At 45.5% G+C, this 19,773-nt stretch overlaps 1 protein-coding gene across 1 annotated transcript in view; it reads right to left on the minus strand.

Annotated features, from left to right (window-relative positions):
* Positions 1–19,773, minus strand: part of LOC141140786 (calpain-13-like) — a 196,101-nt gene that overhangs the window by 82,198 nt on the left and 94,130 nt on the right. Inside the window, exons 6-7 of the mRNA XM_073628284.1 lie at positions 18,714–18,888; positions 16,836–16,910 (exon numbers count right to left, since the gene is read on the minus strand). Of these exons, the coding sequence (XP_073484385.1) occupies positions 16,836–16,910; positions 18,714–18,888 (250 nt within the window). The remainder of the gene's footprint in view (positions 1–16,835; positions 16,911–18,713; positions 18,889–19,773) is intronic.

The following is a 19,773-nucleotide window of genomic DNA, read 5'->3' on the forward strand; positions in this document are numbered from 1 at the left end:
TGAGCACAAGAGCTTTTTTTGATTATAGACTTCACCGTCTGACCACTTCTAAGCCCCCACTCCCTCCAGCTTGTATCACCCCCAGACCACTTCATACACACATCACTCAGAGCTGCTTCCTACCCCCCAGCTGAGGGACATCATTCCATAGTCACTTTCCTTCCTTTATCCTCCCAACATCGTTCCCTGGTCACCCGGTAGACACTGCAAGAAATCCCTCCCCATTCTGCCCCCATCATCCCCTCCGCACTCCTCTCCTGTACATACTGCCCCCATCATCCCCTCCACACTCCTCTCATGTACATACCGCCCCCATCATCCCCTCCACACTCCTCTCCTGTACATACCGCCCCCATCATCCCCTCCGCACTCCTCACCTGTACATACCGCCCCCATCATCCCCTCCGCACTCCTCTCCTGTACATACTGCCCCCATCATCCCCTCCACACTCCTCTCATGTACATACCGCCCCCATCATCCCCTCCACACTCCTCTCCTGTACATACCGCCCCCATCATCCCCTCCGCACTCCTCACCTGTACATACCTCCCCCATCATCCCCTCCGCACTCCTCTCCTGTACATACCAACCCCATCATCCCCTCCACACTCCTCTCCTGCACATACCGCCCCCATCATCCCCTCCACACTCCTCTCCTGTACATACCGCCCCCATCATCCCCTCCACACTCCTCCCCTGTACATACCGCCCCCATCATACCCTCCGCACTCCTCTCCTGTACATACCGCCCCCATCATACCCTCCGCACTCCTCTCCTGTACATACCGCCCCCGTCATACCCTCCGCACTCCTCTCCTGTACATACCGCCCTCATCATCACCTCCGCACTCCTCTCCTGTACATACTGCCCCAATCATCCCCTCTGCACTCCTCTCCTGTACATACTGACCCCATCATACCCTCCACACTCCTCTCCTGCACATACCGCCCTCATCATACCCTCCACACCCATCATCCCCTTCACACACCTCTCCTGTACATACCGCCCCCATCATCCCCTCCACACTCCTCTCCTGTACATACCGCCCCCATCATCCCCTCCACACTCCTCTCCTGTACATACTGCCCCCATCATACCAACCGCACTCCTCTCCTGTACATACTGCCCCCATCATACCCTCCGCACTCCTCTCCTGTACATACCGCCCCCATCATACCCTCCGCACTCCTCTCCTGTACATACCGCCCCCGTCATACCCTCCGCACTCCTCTCCTGTACATACCGCCCTCATCATCACCTCCGCACTCCTCTCCTGTACATACTGCCCCAATCATCCCCTCTGCACTCCTCTCCTGTACATACTGACCCCATTATACCCTCCACACTCCTCTCCTGCACATACCGCCCCCATCATCCCCTCCACACTCCTCTCCTGTACATACCGCCCATATCATCCCCTCCACACCCATCATCCCCTTCACACACCTCTCCTGTACATACCACCCCCATCATCCCCTGCACACTCCTCTCCTGTACATACTGCCCCCATCATCCCCTCCGCACTCCTCTCCTGTACGTACCGACCCCATCATCCCCTGCACACTCCTCTCCTGTACATACTGCCCCCATCATCCCCTCCGCACTCCTCTCCTGTACATACCGACCCCATCATCCCCTGCACACTCCTCTCCTGTACATACCGCCCCATCATCCTCTCCGCACTCCTCTCCTGTACATACCGACCCCATCATCCCCTCCCCCCTCCTCTCCTGTACATACTGCCCCCATCATCCCCTCCACAGTCTTCTCCTGTACATACTGCCCCCATCATCCCCTTCACACTCCTCTTCTGTACATACTGCCCCCATCATCCCCTTCACACTCCTCTTCTGTACATACTGCCCCCATCATCCCCTCCACACTCCTCTCCTGTACATACCGCCCCCATCATCCCCTCTGCTCTCCTCTCCTGTACATACTGCCACCACCATCCCCTCTGCGCTCCTCTCCTGTACATACTGCCCCCATCATCCCCTCCAAACTCCTCTCCTGTACATACCGCCCCCATCATCCCCTCCAAACTCCTCTCCTGTACATACCGCCCCCATCATCGCCTCCACACTCCTCTCCTGTACATACCGCCCCTATCACCCCTCCCCTGTACATACCGCCCCCATCATCCCCTCCACACTCCTCTCCTGTACATACCGCCCCCATCACCCCTCCACACTGCTCTCCTGTACATACCGCCCCCATCATTCCCCGCACTCCTCTCCTATACATACCGCCCCATCATCCCCTCCGCACTCCTCTCCTTTACATACTGCCCCCATCATCCTCTCCACACTCCTCTCCTGTACATGCCTTCCCCATCATCCCCTCCGCACTCCTCTCCTGTACATACCACCCCAATCATACCCTTCACACTCCTCTCTTGTACATACCGCCCCCATCATAACCTCCACACTCCTCTCCTGTAAATACTGCCCCCATCATACCCTCTGCACTCCTCTCCTGCAGATTCAGATGTAAAGGGAAACTCTGTGGATTTAGATGTAAGAGAAAACTGCAGAATCAGATGTAAAGGGGAACAAACCCTGTGCATTCAGATGCAGAAGGGGAACTCTGTTGGCTGTGATGTAAAGGGGGACTCTTGTGATTAACTCCATATGATTAGAAATGTTATTTAATCACAAAAATATATGTATAGTGTATACGGCATAAAAAATTGCTGTGCATTGCTTTGTACAGAGGTAATGAATTTATTGTACTACAAAAAAAAAAATTGGCGTGCGCTGCTGAAGTGTTCGGGTTTGGCTTGACGAAAAGGTGGCAACCCTAATGTAGATTAACCCATGATAATGCACTGCATGGCTTTTGAAGTTTTTTGAACCATGGTCAACAGGTTTAGAAGGATCAATAAGGGGGGCACTTTTGGATATGACAGCCCTCCTCACTATAAAAGGGTGAGAACGAAAGAGCTATAGTGTGAGTGAATTGGAAGTTGTTGTATGGAAAGCTGACAGACTGCATAGGGAGCGGTTAGGGTCAGTTAGGAAATTGTACTTCAATTCTGACTGCTATCTCTTGGGGCAATCAACTCATTTGCTGCCTTTTATTTTGTTCTTGTTATTGGGGAGCTTTTTGTCTTTCATTTTATTTTGTGATGGATTTTCTCACTTTTAGCTACTGTCCTGTCTATAACAAACTTCTTTTTTTGCTACAGGCCTTCCTTTTAAAGGGCCCTTAAACAGGTCTTTAGTTTTAGGGGTTTTTTTTTTCTGACGTTGTTTATTTTAGGTAATTTTTTTTTTTTTTTTGCTGCAAGCCTTCCGTTTTAAAAAGTGTACTTAGTTTGGTTTCAGGGTTGCTTTTTTGGATTTTAATTTCTATGTATTTATTTATTTTTTATTTCATGTTGATAGGACCTTTTTCAGTTAAGCATTTACCTGTTTGTGACCATCTGAGCAGCAAAAGCTGTTTGAGCAGCTTTTGCTTTAAGCAGCTTTTTTTAAATTTGAAAAGAAAAAAAGGTAAGTATTAGAAGAGTGAGCATTTAAACCACTGCACATTATTATTGCTCACATGCAACACACATTATCTAGTAGATAAAATAAAAGTTAGGAATATACTAGTTAGGCAAATTATTGCTGGCCAATTTTTCACTACTGTATCATTTGTGGTCTCTTAATTCTTGTAGTGAAATGCCTTCCTGTATTCTTTGTGCAATATGACCTGTTATTTCTGATTAAACTGCCCTGCAATTGGCCAATTTTACACTGCTGTATCCTCTTCAATATCTTAATTCTTGTAGTATAACCACAACCTGTTCATCTTGTCTTTAGCAAATCTGAGTCTAGACTTGCCATTTAAAAATGATCTGCAGCTGGCAAAACTTACACTCCTGTATCAAATGATGTCTCTTAATTCTAGAAAAGACTTTTCCTATTAGCCCTAGAAATAGGTAGATGTTAACAAGATTTGCACTCCATCGACTTCAGTTAGATTCACCTCTATTGCCCCGTACACACGAGCGGAAATTCCGCCAGGAAAAGTCCGATGAGAGCTTTTGGTCCGAAAATGCGACCGTGTGTATGCTCCATCGGACTTTTGCTGGAGGAAATCCAGCCAGCAAAAGATTGAGAGCATGTTCTCAATTTTTCGGTTGGAAAAAGTTCAGATCCAAAATTCCGATCATCTGTATCAATTCCGACGCATGCTCAAAAAACAATTTGACGCATGCTCGGAAGCATTGAACTTCATTTTCTCGGCTCGTCGTAGTGTTGTACGTCACCGCGTTCTTGACGGTCGAAAGTTCAGCAAACTTTTGTATGACCGTGTGTATGCAAGCCAAGCTTGAGCGGAATTCCATCGGAAAAACCATCCAAGATTTTTCCGATGGAAATTCCGTTCATGTGTACGGGGCATAAGTTGGGTTTTTCTGAATATTGAACAAGATTTGCTGAACCTGATTCTGGTCATATTAGCCCTTCATCCACCTGGTGAATCAAACCTGGTCATATTAGCCCATCACATACCCTATGGCCCTCACACTAACCTTCCCAGTAACTCTCACACTAACACTCCATGTACCCAGTGCCAGGACAAGGTCATCTAGAGCCCAGGGCAAACATGCCAAACTGCACTTCCTCTCAAGATGTATTATGTGTCAGCAAAAATCCCCCACCCCCCCAAAAAAATTGAGCACTAATCTGCATGCTTACCCCCTCCACACTCCTCTCCTGTACATACTGCCTCCATCATACCCTCCGCACTCCTCTCCTGTACATACCGCCCCCATCATACCCTCCGCACTCCTCTCCTGTACATACTGCCCCCATCATACCCTCTGCACTCCTCTCCTGTACATACCGCCCCCATCATCCCCTCCGCACTCCTTTCCTGTACATACCGACCCCATCATCCCCTCCATACTCCTCTCCTGTACATACCGCCCCCCAGAAACCTGCACAGATGTCTGTGAAATTGCAGCTGAAATTGGGACTGACATGGGGGAGTGAAATCGTGCAAGTTCAGCTGAACTTGCACGGCTTCATTCCCGCAGCTCAGTGTGAACCTGGGCTGAAAAAGGTTCCTGCACTATTTCTGCACAATTTCCATGTAACTTGCATTGACAGCTGTTAAATTAAAGCAGGGTTCCGTCCCCTGCACACAAAAAAATAGTTGACTTTTAATAATAGGACACTTACCTGTCCTGGAATCCAGTGATGTCAGCACCCCAGCTGATGCTTCCATCGGCTCTAGGGTGCTGCCACCGCCATAGCCTGTTACTGCGCATGCGCGAAGCACGCTGCGCTTTATGAATGGCCCGTCGGTGGGGGAAGAAGGAGGGGGGCCCAACTTCTGACGTATCTTACCTTAAGGTCTGATGGAAGTGGGGATGGGTACCTGTCAAAAACAGGCACCCATAAAAGTGGAACTAATTGCCTCCAAGACTGCTGGGATGCACCGATGGTGCAAGGAGACCTGGTGGTGTCCGTGTAGGCTTGGCTGATGCGGTTTAAGGGAGGACCCTCTTCCTCAGAGCCAAAAGAGGACCCTCCCTCGAAATGCATCAGTCAAGCCTACACGGATGTCACCAGGTCTCCTTGCATCATCGGTGCTTCCCAGCAGTCTTGGAGGCGATTAGTTAAATTTTTTTGATATGTGCATATAAATCAGGCGTTTGTGAGTATAATGTTTGCTGTTATTTGTAATAAACTTATAGTGGTAATGCACTAGGTCAGTGCGCCCTTATTTTGCTATTTTTGTTTTGCAGTATGTTTGGATACCCATGGTCCTGATGGGGCAGCAAGACCTTGGGTTGTGATATCAAGGATCACACATACCACTCACCTTCTCGCATACCACTTGAGCGCAAGAGAATTACTGTTTTAAAAACAGGTACCCCCTCCCCCCCCCCCCGAAATGTGCCAAATGTGACACCGGAGAGGGGAGGAGACAGATAAGAGGAACTTCCACTTTTTGGTGGAACTCTGCTTTAAGTTGCACAGATATCAGCAAGCTGCACTGCAAATTGCACTGCTCTGAAGTCACGCTGAAGTAGTGCGACTTCAAAACCGCACTGGTGTGAACCAGGGCTTAAAGTATTTAACTCTCCAGCATCCACCAAAAAAATCAAAAATACTTTTGAGGGGATAAAACTCAATGAAAATGAAATATTGTTTTTCTCCTTTCTTTCCTTGTGTTTACTTTTAAAATTGCTGTCAACTTTCCAAGATTTGGCAAACAATTGGCGCACAGGAAAGGTATTTACAATGGACACATTTCATCTTTTTTTCATTTGTTATTCTCTTTGTGCAAACACATTTGTCTTATTGCCAAAACCACACTGGGCTCTTTGACATTGCTCCGAGCACAATGGGTGACTTTGGCACTGAAGCTGGCAAACTATTTTGCTTTGGTTGCCGACATTAAAACGTGGGAGAAATTGATTTTGTAGTGAAAAAAAAGTCACACAAAGAATAGCATTTATGTAGTAAAAGCCCTAAAGCACTTCTGTAAGGTAAACAACCACACGTGACCTGATAGTATGAGCCTTCAAACAGCATGGCTTCTTTAAACAGAAGCTAGTTACATCATGTCATCACTACTAATATTAATATTTCAAGAGGTTTTCGAGGAAACTCTTCCACATGGAGGCCAACATTAAGGAATGCTGAGCAAGTGACTTGAGCCTACTGTACACTTCCAACTAGGGATGAGCTAAACACCCCCTTAGTTCGGTTCGCGGCAGAACATGCGAACAGGCAAAAAATTCATGCAAACACGCGAACACCATTAAAGTCTATGGGACTCGAACGTGAAAAATCTAAAGTGCTAATTTTAAAGGCTAATATGCAATTTATTGTCATAAAAAGTGTTTGGGGACCCGGGTCCTGCCCCAGGGAAATGTATAAATGCAAAAAAAAGTTTTAAAAACGGACGTTTTTTCGGGAGCAGTGATTATAATAATGCTTAAAGTGAAACAATAAAAGTGAAATATTCCTTTAAATATCGTGCCTGGTGGGTGACTATAGTATGTCTGTAAAGTGGCGCATTTTCCCCATGTTTAGAACAGTCCCTGCACAAAATGTCATTTCTAAAGGAAAAAAAGTCATTTAAAACTGCTTGCGGCTGTAATGTAATGTTGCCCCCCCCTCAACCCATTACCAGGCCCTTTGGGTCTGGTATGAATATTAAGGGGAACCCCGCACCCAAATAAAAAAAAAAGCGTGGGGCCCCCAGGCCCTATATATTCTGAACAGCAGCAGTATACAGGCGGTCCCGGGTTATAAACAAGATAGGGACTGTGGGTTTGTTCTTAAGTTGAATCTCTTTGTAATTTGGAACAGGTACATTTTGTAAGTGTAGCTCCAGCCACAAAATACATTTTTAAGCTTTTCGGATAACATGGGAAGGGTTATCATCACCCTTGTAACATTTGTTTTGCTGTCTGTGCCCCTGTTCAGAAGATTTCACCACACTTTCTGTCCCAATGACAATTGGATTTAGAAAATTCTGGGTTATTAGGGAAACAAGGATTGGTGATAAAGCATCAGTGGAGACACCTTTTTCCCATATTAACACTTACAGGAGAGAATTTCCCTTCCTAGGGGTAGATTTCCTCTCACTTCCTGTTGTCTCCCTCTGTTTCTAAGTAGGAGTCGTTTGTAAGTTGGATGTTTGAAAATAGGGGACCGCTTGTATATACTATACGGCCTGCCCTATACACTCTGCAGAAAATTGGGCCTTAGGTGTTGGTGGTACCAGAACACTGTAAGCCCTCATAGTTGCTCTTGGTGGGCGCTGGAACAGGCCCTGCTGTGACATATTAGATCAAAAATCGTAATTACGTGCCCCTGTTAAACAGGGCATAAAAATTGGGCCTTAGGCGGTGGTGGTGGTGGCACAACACTGTAAAGCCTCACAGATGTTGAGCACAGGAACAGGCCCTGCTGTGAAATGTTAGATCAAAAATTATTCCTAGAAGCTATCATCATGAAGATTGAGGAAGAATAGGATAGTCACTCAGCATAATAGGATAGTCACTCAGCATATGCAGTCTTTAAGGGATCCCACATCCATAGAAAAATCAATTAGTTACATCAGCATCAGGTGCTTGGTAGCTGGTGATCCAAGACTTATTAATTTTTATGAATGTGAGCCGATCAACAGAGTCTGTGGACAGGCGCACTCTGTGATCGGTTACAAAGCCTCCAGCAGCACTGAATGTGCATTCAGAAAGAACGCTTAATGCAGGACAGGCCAGTAGCTCAATTGCATAGTGAGCAAGCATTGGATTGGCCAGTGGTCCATCATCAAGACCCAGTAACCCAGTGAATGTTCTGGTGGAAAGGTCTCCAAGTCTAATCTTGCCCCTAGATATTCCTGCACAATGTAATTCAGATGCTGGCGATGGTTGCTGGAACCGATCAGACCTGGGAGCTGAGGACTGAAGAATTGTTTGAAGTCATCGGTCAGCCGGCCACCTTCTCCACTGCTCTTTCTGTGACTGAACGAAGCCTCAGCAACATGTTGTTCAGGACCAGGAAATTGTAACCTCCCAGGCTCTGGAAACGCATTGCACAAACCTTTCTGCAAGGCCTCCTGAAGATGTTTCATCCTCTGCTCCCTCTGCGAAGGCTGGATAAGTTCTGCAACCTTACCCTTGTAACATGGATCAAGAAGGGTTGCCAGCCAGTAATGATCCCTCTCCTTGATACCACGAATACTAGGGTCCTTTCGCAGGCATTGCAGGATCAGGGAAGCCATGCAGCGTAAGTTTGCAGAGGCATTCGATCCTGAGTCCTCTGGGTCACTAAGGATCACATGATCCTCAACCACCTCCTCCCAGCCACGTACAACTCCATGGGTTTCTGGGGACTGCAAACGATCCCTTAAAGACTGCTGCTGATGCTGAGTGTTATCCTCTACCTCCATGCTGACACAATCCTCCTCCTCCTCTTCTTCTTCCTGTGTGATCGGCGGGCCTGCAGGAATACTAGTATCTGGATAAAGGGGGCCTTGAGAGGTAAGGAAGTCCTCCTCTTCCTCCTGCTGTTCTGCCTCAAGTGTCCTGTCCGTTATTCCATGAAGCGTGTGCTCCAACAGGAAGACAAGAAGGACAGTATCACTGACGCATGCACTGTCACTGCTCACCATCCTCGTGGCCTCCTCAAATGGTGACAGGACAGTGCATGCATCCTTGATCAGTAGCCACTGGCGTGGCGAAAAAAAGCCAAGCTGCCCTGACCCTGTCCTGGTGCCATGCTCACACAGGTACTCATTGATGGCCCTCTGCTGCGTGTGCAGCTGCTGCAGCATTGCCAACATTGAATTCCACCTGGTGGGCATGTCACAAATGAGGCAGTTCTTGGGAAGGTTGCATCCTCTTTGAATGTCAGCCAGCCGAGCACTGGCATTATATGACCGGCGGAAATGACCACAGACTTTCCTGGCCTGCCTCAGGAGATCCTGTAAGCAAGGGTACAAGCTCAAGAACCGCTGCACCACCAAATTCAGGACGTGAGCCAAACGGGGAACATGGGTCAAGTGTCCCTGTCGGAGGGCGGAGAGGAGGTTGGTGCCATTGTCGCATACAACCATTCCTGGCTGAAGCTGGCGTGGCATCAACAACCTCTGAGCCTGCCCCTGCAGAGCTGACAGAATCTGTAGCTCCTGTCCCCTAAGCAGACCAACTCAAGCACCGCATGGCATATTTTTGCTTGTGTAGCCCCTTGAACGCCTACGGAGCACCGCTGGTTCAGAGGAGAAATCTGCAGAGGAAGAGGCCATAGAGGAAGAAGAAGAGAAGGGGGTGGAGGAGAGAGCTGTGGCAGAATCACCACTAGCATTTTGGAGGCGTTGTGGTGGAACAAGCACCAGCAATACTGAACCCTGTCCTGCATCCTTCCCAGCTGCCAGCAGAGTTACCCAGTGCGCTGTGAAAGAAAGGTAACGTCCTTGTCCATGCCTGCTGGACCATGAGTCAGCAGTAATATGCACCTTACTGCTGACCGCCCTGTCCAACGAGGCCAAGACTTTGCCTTCTACATGCTGGTAGAGAGCCAGAATGGCCTTCTGTGAAAAGAAATGGCGTTTGGGAACCTGCTACTGAGGTACCGCACATTCCACAAATTCACGAAAGGGGTCAGAGTCTACCAGCTGAAAAAGGCAGCAGTTGCAGTGTTAGCAATTTGGCCAAGCTAGCATTCAGACGCTGAGCATGTGGATGGCTGGGACCGATAGTTTAGCAACTGGGGTAGGGAAATTTGCTTGCTAAAATCCGATGTTGGTGTAGCAGATTGGCCGCAAGTACTTGGGACAGCTATTTCTATACCTTCATTCCTCTCAGTGCAGGTTTCTGAGAGGACTGGAGGTATAGTAGGATTGGAGATCCCAGCTGATGAGGAGCAAGGAGAGGTCCAACTTGTTCTTTGATGTGGGTCTTTTAAGTGCTGTTGCCAACAGACTGCATCTGAGGTCGTCATATGTCTGGTCAAACACGTGGTGCCCAAGCGGCTGCTGTTTTGGCCACGCTTGATACGCTTCAGACATATGTTGCAAACAGCAACAGTGCGATCTGCTGCACACGTGTCAAAAAAGGCCCTCACCAAAGAACTTTTTAAATTATGTGGGGAGTCAGCAGCGCCCTGCACCTGCTTAGCTCTGCGGGGGGATGTAATAGGGTGTCTGCCCTTAAGCTGCCCCCTGGAGGGCATCCTGCCTCATTGGAGAGGCTCCTCCTCCTCTTCCTCCTCTCTTCTATCAGGCACCCAAGTAGAGTCAATGACCTCATCATCTCCTCCCTCCTCGTCACTGGAGCAAATTGGTAGTATGCTGCAGCTCGGGGAACATGACTGCCAGTTTCTTGACCTTCTTGGGCTCCCCCTCTCTCTAGGCTCACATTCCTCCCTTCCTAAACCTGGGTACCATCATCAGAGCCTGTGCATCCTCCTGCAGCATGTACCTGACACTGTGGTCGAATAGTTTGGGGGACTCCTCCGTGCATGATGGTAGGGCTAGGGAAGGTGTGACTGTTGACATGAAGCCGATGGAACAGGCCGCTTTGGCAGCTGCATTGGCAGGCAAACTACTCTGAGCCTGGGTGACAGAGGATTAGGAGGATGAGGAGGGCTTTGTTATCCATTCCACCAACTCTTCTGCATGTTGTGGCTCAATAACACGGCCAGCTGCAGAAAATAAGGACAAGCGTGCCCCACGGCCACGTGCTTAGGATACACCGTGTCCACGACCAGCACTGTTGACTGTAGACACAGAGCTTGCTTGCCCTCTTTTAGTGGCCTGTGAGCGTCTGCCTCTCCTTGGTGGTCTTCCGGACATGCTGTAAATTTTGTTTAACAAAACCACACTACACTGTATTGTGTACTGTGTACACCACCAGAAAAATAGTAGCAAGTGCACTAGGGGTGCACGGTACTGTGTACACCAACAGAAGTGTAATAACAACTATGGGTGTACTGTATGTATTGTGTACTGTGTACACCACCAGAAAAGTAGTAGCAACTGCACTAGGGGTGCACGGTACTGTGTACACCAACAGAAGTTTAACAACAACTATGGATGCACTGTATGTATTGTGTACTGTGTACACCACCAGAAAAGTAGTAGCAACTGCACTATAGGTGCACGGTATTGTGCCGTTACATGCCGGTCGAATTTGGCATAAACGGCCAATAATGTTCGGTTTTCGACGAACGGGCGAACAGCCAATGTTCGAACAGAAAGCTCATCCCTGCTCCCAACCTGATTCCGATGGCCGGAAAACCTCACCTTTAGTCCTTTAATGAATCCCTTCCCACCCTTCTGAGTGCTGCCCACATGGTATACTACTTACCTTCCCCCCAGCCTTCCTACGAGTTGTTAGCTGCCTCCTCTGCAAAATGCACATGCATGCCATAGCCCTGTTTATTATATTGGTCAACTGTACCCCAAAGTAAATACAGTTTTCCCCTTGGGAATGGGACTTTTTTCATAAAACATACTTCAAATGTATTTATTTAAATAATTTTCATTATTTACATTTATTATTATTATTATTTTTTTTTCATATTTACATTTATCATTTTATTTATTTTTATTTATTTACCGTTATTTTCATTTTCATTCACATGTATTTTTATTTTAATTTCACATATATTATTTGTATATTTATTATTATTTACATTTATTATTATTTTCATTTTTATCTATTTACACTCAATATTCATCAATTATTTTTTCATTATATATCTCCCCTCTTTCTTTATTATTATATTTATTTACTTTTATTATTATTATTTCTATTTTCATTTTAAATTCAATTTATCTTACTTTATTTCATTTTCATTTTATTTCATTTCACTTTCATTATTTATTTCTCTTTCTCTCACTTTCTCGTTTTTCTTTCTGCCGTTATGGTATTTCCCCTGTCTTTGTTCTCCTTTTTTGTTCTTGTTTCTTTTTTCTTTCTTTTCTTTCCCCCTATTCTTGGTCGGTTGGGCCGCGGTGCCCCCTCAGTGCAATCCCGGCATGCGTGGGCTGTCCTGGTCCATAGGCATTTTCAGGTGGTTCATACCCACCTTTCGGCCCCTAGATCGTTCGGCAACTCTCTGCGGTATTTGGGCTGTATGATGTGGCTCACCCTTTGCCCCTTTTCCTTCTAGCCCCACCTGTTGCTGACAGCTTTTGGGAAACGCGCATGCGCGGTTCGCGTGTGCGATGTATTTCTCTGTGAGTCCGTGGCACTCCATCTCCCTCCCTCACCAACTGTCGTAGTCTCCGGGTGTTTCCACGCATGCGTGTTGGTGGGAGCGTGACGCATGACGTCACTCCACCTATGCTGCCTTCTTGGATGTGGTCATGGGGTGGTGCCGTATGCAGCGCAATCGGGGGAACCTTCAAACAGCACAGGTGTTTTCAGACTCTGGTGATTGTCTCCACTAGTACCTGGGATGGGCTTAAGGCAATGGTTGGCCATAAATAGGAGTTGAAACTCAATCCCCCTTTATGACAATCAACCACAGGAGCAGTTCACATTGAATCTTTATGCATAGGTAAGTGTCATAACTTTGACACTCTATCTCCTGTATGACAAACATCTTAGTACGTTTGAAGCCCATTCTCCTTGCTTGATTATATCCTATATATATTGTCTGCTACTTGAGACCAGATACTCCTTGTCCCTATAAATGTTTTTTAGGTGGCTTTTTTCCTTGCTGCTTTGATGCTGGGCTGTATTAAGACTTTCAGAAGAAACTAACTTCAATAGCTGCCTTCAATCCTTTGTTTGCATATTGAACAGCTACTTACCTCCAGGCTTTTCTTCCTGTATATGGAATGAATGGCAAATTATGTCGGATATCTAAATCTATATCAACATACTCTGCATAATGTGCAGCTATCATAGCGACTTTTAAGGTATGCTTTTTATGAACCCTCTTTGCATCTTTAGACACTAATAGGCCATCAATCGCAGCCATCTGTGTATACGCACACGCACATACACTAAACGTGTGTATGCGGGTGTGTGTGCACACGCCTAGGGTTTTAGGTATTTTTCCATTCTTTTTACCCTAATTGTCATCCTTCCGCCCCTAGCAACGCGTTTCTGGTCCCGGTTTGCACTGCGGTGGCTCAGAGTCCACTCTTCTACTGACCAGATTTCTTCTGAATTTCTCCTTCTATACTGCCTTCCTTGGCCATCTTGGTCACCTCTGCCTTATCCACTTGGACCTTGTGCCATCACTAGACATGTGAGTATGTGAGCGGCTATTATATGCTGTTTCATCTGTCGCCATCATGCTGGTTCAGTATCTAATGGATGTATAATACATATCTTTATATTTTTTAGACTATCATTATCATTATAACTGCATATCGAATTATCCCTGAAGAAGGAGTCCAATGTACTTCGTAACGCGTATGAATTACGATTGCAACTAGTATTTTGTGTTTACATTATGGATGCTTACATTATGGATATTTCCATTTATTATGTGGATCTGATGGTGTATGTATGATGATCTAACATTCCATGTGTTTACAATTTTCTGTATATGATTGTTATTTTTTTTATACTCTTTTTGATACCTAAATAAATTTGAAGAATTTTTTATTTAAAAAAATCGTTTCACAATCTGTGCCTAAAAAGTCCCATTCCCAAGGGGAAATCTGTATTTACCATCGAATTCAGGGATGTTGGCCTTTCAACAGCAGATATAACCCACCACCAATTTTTTGAACTGTACTCCAAAGGACCCCTGGAGGTAGGGGTGGAAGGAAAGGAAAGATAGCTGGTTGGGGGAGGATGGTAAGTATTAACCTAGATGGGCTGCACTCAGGGGTCTGGGGGTTTTATTAAGGGACAATGTTCCTAATGGTCAAGTTGTTCTTTATGAAAACTTTGTGGCTCAAACTGCTTGTGGGCTATAAAATTACTTTTTTTCCTTTTTTTCCTTTTTTTCCAACATTTCTAAAATACCTCTACACAGCCACTATGTATGAGAGCTGCCTACTCAAAAAAAAAAAACAACAAAAAACATACACCCCCCCCGAGACTTCCAATCCAAAACTTCACCACCACATTTATCTTTCAGGCTTTTATTGTTGACAGTGCTCCTAACCTATCAGGACAGTTTTCCTGATAGGTTTTTTTCAGTAAGGACAGCAACATATTTTTGTTGCACAGGGAGTTTGAACTGTGAACTGACAATGTTTTTTTTTTTTTTTTGCCCAGGTATAAAAAAACATTATAAATGCCTTTTTTCCCTTTTTTAATCACTTCAATAGCGGGCTCTTTTACTCCCCCTCCTGCCCAGGCCAATTTTCAGCTTTCAGTGCTGTTGCACTTTGAATGACAAATGCGCAATCATGCAACAGTGTACCCAAACTAACTTTTCATTATTTTGTTCACACAAATAGAACTTTCTTTTGGTGGTATGTAATCACCACTGGGTTTTTTACTTTTTGCTAAATAAATGAAAAAAGACTGAAAGTTTTGAAAAATAATGCGTTTTTCTTGGTTTCTGTTATAAAATTTTGCAAATAAAAAAATTGTTCCACAAAAATGTATCCCAAAATTGATTCTGCTACATTTCTTTGATGAAAATAACCCAAATCGGTGTATATTATTTAGTCTGTAGGAAAATTATAAAGTCCGCAAACTATGGTATATGTCTGAAAATGTATCAATACTGACAGACCATCTCATTTCTTGAGGTCCTAAAATGCCAGGACAGTAGAAATACCCCCCAAATTATGGTATTTAGTAGGAGGCATAGCGGGTTTTTTTAAGTTGTAATTTTTGGTCATAATTATTTGAAAAACGAAGAAATAAATAAAAAAAGAAAAAACTCACATTTTTTTTTTCTTTTACATATTGTCACCAGTGCAGTACAGCGTCATCATATAACTAGTGTGGCACTGATCAGGGACACTGACTGGTGACTGTACGAAAAAAATAAAAATGTTATAATTTTAAAAAAATAAATTTTTATTTTTTATTACATTTTTTAAAAAAATATATATTTTTTTTTAACACACTGTGACCAGAGCAATATAATGTTACCATAGTAACATTGTACTGCTCTGGGGAAGTGTTCAGGATTGTATTTTTTTACACATATTATGTTTGCTTATAGCAATGAACATTGCTATAAGCAAGCATTTTACTGAATGAAACTGATTAATTTAGTCTGTTTCGTTGTGATTAGCTGTGATTGATCAAAGCTAATCACATGGTACAGATGGGCTGTGATTGGCCCTGTCTGTACAATATGATCAAATTGACCAATCACAGCTAGCAACACATTTGTACACATTGGATGGCTTGAAAATAAGCCATCCATTGTATGCAAATGTCATGGGACCTGCTGTGATTCGTCACAGCGTTCACAGGGTACCAGCAGCGAGAAGGTACTTGGATTGGTCATCAGCTGTGTCCCGTGCGGCCGTGCAATTGGCGCATCCTGACAGGACGTCAAGTAAGGATAGCTAAACCACCGTCATTTTGCAATAGGCCGGATAGGAAGCGATTAAAAGTGATCACATTCCTTCTGTTCTCAGCTACATGAGAGCTGGGGGTAGGAGGAACAGCAGCACACTGAGCTTCCTAGTGAATGGCTGTGCAGGAGGGGTGTGTCAGGACAAGTCTGACCATTGGAGGAGAGCACACTGATTTCCCAGTATAGCTAGAGAACTGACCACGGGGTTCTCGCCTGCTTAGTGTGGTCAGTTTTTAAAAGGAAAGTAAGGGGACTAGGAGGAATGTGAGGAATTACACTCAAAGGAAGCGATACAAGGAGAACAGGAGACTTCTCATACAAGTACATGGTACAGCAGGCACATATCAGGAATATGAAATGTTGGGGGTAACAAACGCTTTAAGCAATAGGTGCCAGGACTTCAAAACGTATTTGTTTAACAAAACAGAGAAAACGTAATTATTCGACAAGCTCATTGGCTCTGGTAAGGCTGCCCATGTAAAACAAGGTTGCCCTTTGGTGGGTACCCAGAATGTGATTCAAAACGTAAAAAAAAAAAAAAAAAAATGAGCACCAGACCAAATGGTAAAGGAGCCCAAGCAGCTTTATTTATTATCATATGATCAGAAAAAAACATTCAGTGCATTTCAGGGACCCAAAGCACTCCTCTTCATCAGGGGATGAATATCACATATGGTAAAAGCACTCAAAGAGGCCAATATAACAAGGATACTGTAATTAAACAGGAACGTATGACGATTTATGAAAGATGTAGTGACAAATGTCTCATTGCTGGTTTTCTAAAACATTCACTGCCCAGTTATTAGAAAATTTCACTGAATATTGACAACAGGATATGATCACAACATTATGAAAGCTGAATTACCTGTAAGCCATCCGTAACTGTGTAGGCGTGGCCTTGTACAATTCCATTCTGCAGTTCTATATTTCCAGTATTAAGCTAAAACAATAACACAGTTTAGAAATCCAATTATTTCAAATATCCCTGACTGAAGGTGTGATATGTATTGTGGTAACTCTTAGTTACTATGTTCTGCAGCACTAAATCATAGATCGAAATAAGGTGCATAGGTGAATCTCCTGATGAGGTGCATGCGCACGAAATGCGTAGGGAGGAGCCTTGCATTCTGTTGCCATGCCGCCATATCCTAGGTTGGGATCAGTGGCCATTGCTGTAAGCTCGGCTATTTTTTTTACTTAAATGTACATTCTTTATTTTAAATTGTATGTCATAAATTTTATAATAAACTACTACACCATAAACCTTTTCATGTGGTCAGCACCCTTCTGACCAGGTTTCGATGCGAGGGGTAATTGTCCCTGTGGAAGAGTCATTGGATGACTGCTGGGAACTCTTAAAGGTTGTTCTGATATATATGATGTTCAGGTTTTTAAAGTAATTTATTAAGGAATTCCGTTGTCTCTTCCAAGCTCTTCTCCCCTCTCCGGTTCTTCTGCTTCCTCCGCTGAAGTCTTCTGCCTCTGCCGGTTCTTCTCCCCTCTCCAGTTCCTCTCTGCTGATGTCTTCTAGCCCTCTCCAGTTCTTCTCACTCTGTCCGCTGTCTTCTCCACTTTCCGGGTCTTCTCCACTATCTTCTCGCTCTTTTGCTGGGTCTTCTCTGCTGTCTTCTCCCTCTGTTCTTCCGATGTTCACTCAACGCTTTCTCCTGCACTACTTATATTGGCATGGGGCGGGGTCACCGGAGGCTCGCCCCTTATGACATCACCACCCCATCATGCCCCGGGCGGTGACATCATAAGGGATGGGGCCTCCAGATGACCTCACCCGGTGACCCTGCCCCATGCCAATATAAGTAGTGGCACACCGCGCACCCAGCATTAGAGCGGGAGAGAGCATTGAGTCAACATCGGAAGAAGAACAGAGGGAGAAGACAGCGGAGAAGACCCAGTGAAAGAGCGAGAAGATAGCGGAGAGGACCCGGACAGCGGAGAAGACAGCGGACAGAGGGAGAAGTACCGGAGAGGGCTCGAAGACATCAGCAGAGAGCAGAGAAGACCCGGAGAGGGGAGAAGACCTGGCAGAGGCAGAAGACGTCAGTGGAGGAAGCAGAAGAGCCGGAGAGGGGAGAAGAAGTCAGAAGAGACGATGGAGCTGCCTTAATAAATTACTTTAAAAACCTGTAATGTGTTTTATTTTTTTTTGGTGAATGGGTAGGGTACAATGTACCCCCTACTCATTCACATAGGGTGGGGGACCGGAATCTGGGTGCCCCTTGTCAAAGCTTCCTGCCCGCAGACCCCAACAACCACCAGCCAGGGTTGTCAGGAAGAGACCCTTGTCCTCATCAACATGGGGACAAGGTGCTTTGGGGTGGGGGGCGCAGGGGAGACTGTGTTTTGGGGAGACTTGGACTCAGAAACAAGACCACTCCAAGGGTCCCCCAGGCACACACCTCCCAAAGAATAGTGTTCCCTTAAAAGCCAGGGCCCATAGTCAGTAGGCAAGAGGCAACCCTGCAGTCCCCTCCAAAAGCCTCTGTCCTGTCTGGGTCTGTCACAGTCATTAGCATACAAAGCTTTTCAAAAACATGGACAGACAATAACAATTTGGGTAATCTCACAGACTAGACAAAGTAAGCAATATCATTGCTTCTAGACACCTGACAAGCTCATTACTGCCCCATGTAGCCCTAAGTGGCCCAGTTCTTGCCTTTATCGTTTTGGGTGCTGGTTTGAGCTGCTCATGCTTACTCTCAGCTGAGATGATAAATGTTCTACTTACATTTCCTGAAGTTGTAGATCCCATGAGTGATCCAGATCTTGCTGCTGCTAGGACAATATCGCGAAGGTCTGGAGGAGGTTTGGACAAGTTAAAATCAAGCTGGACCCCTCCGGTGAAATCCACCAGGGCCTCTGAGAGAAACCCCCAGTGCAGATTCTGGTAGGAGCCACGTAACCTTTTGGGGTGCACAGAGAAACATTACAGGTCTATAAACACGAACAGAAATGTCACTGGATGCAATCAAATACTAAAAAGAGCAGTGACGTGCACTACCCCACAGCAGCTACACACACAGTTCTTGCAATCCAATCTTGTATTTGTGGCATTATTATTATTATTATACAAGATTTATTTAGCGCCAACAGTTTAGGCAACGCTTTACAATATAAAAGGGAGACAATACAGTTATAATACAATAAAACACAAGAGGATTAAGAGGGCCCTGCTCAGAAGAGCCTACAATCTAATAGGGTGGGGCAGATGGTACAAAAGGTTGTAACTGTGGGGAATGAGCTAATGGAAGTGGTAAAAGATTAGTTGGAGGCATAATAGGCTTCCCTGAAGAGATGAGTTTTCAGGGTTCGCCTGAAGGTAGCAAGAGTAGGGGATAGCCGGACAGGTTGAGGTATCGAGTTCCAGAGGATGGGAGAGGCTCTGGAGAAATCCTGGAGACGACCATGGGAGGAGGAGATGAGGGAGCTTGAGAGTAGTGGGTCTTGGGAGGAGCGGAGGGGACGGTTTGGGTGATATTTGAAAACAAGGTTGGTGATGTAGCTCGGGGCAGAGTTGTGAATGGCTTTGTATGTTGTGGTTAGTATTTTGAATTTAATTTGCCTGGCGATTGGGAGCCAGTTTAGGGATTGGAGGAGAGGGTTGGCGGACGCTGAACGGTGGGTAAGGTGGATAAGCCTGGCAGCAGCATTCATGATAGAGGAAGACTAATGAGAAGGAAGTTGCAATAGTCAAGGAGAGTGATAACAAGGAAGTGAATGAGGAGCTTGGTGGTTTCATTTGTTAAAAAGGGCGAATTTTAGAGATGTTACGGAGGTGAATTCTACAA

This window comes from Aquarana catesbeiana, linkage group LG04 (genome assembly GCF_042186555.1).
Source record: "Aquarana catesbeiana isolate 2022-GZ linkage group LG04, ASM4218655v1, whole genome shotgun sequence".
Classification (NCBI taxonomy): domain Eukaryota; kingdom Metazoa; phylum Chordata; class Amphibia; order Anura; family Ranidae; genus Aquarana; species Aquarana catesbeiana.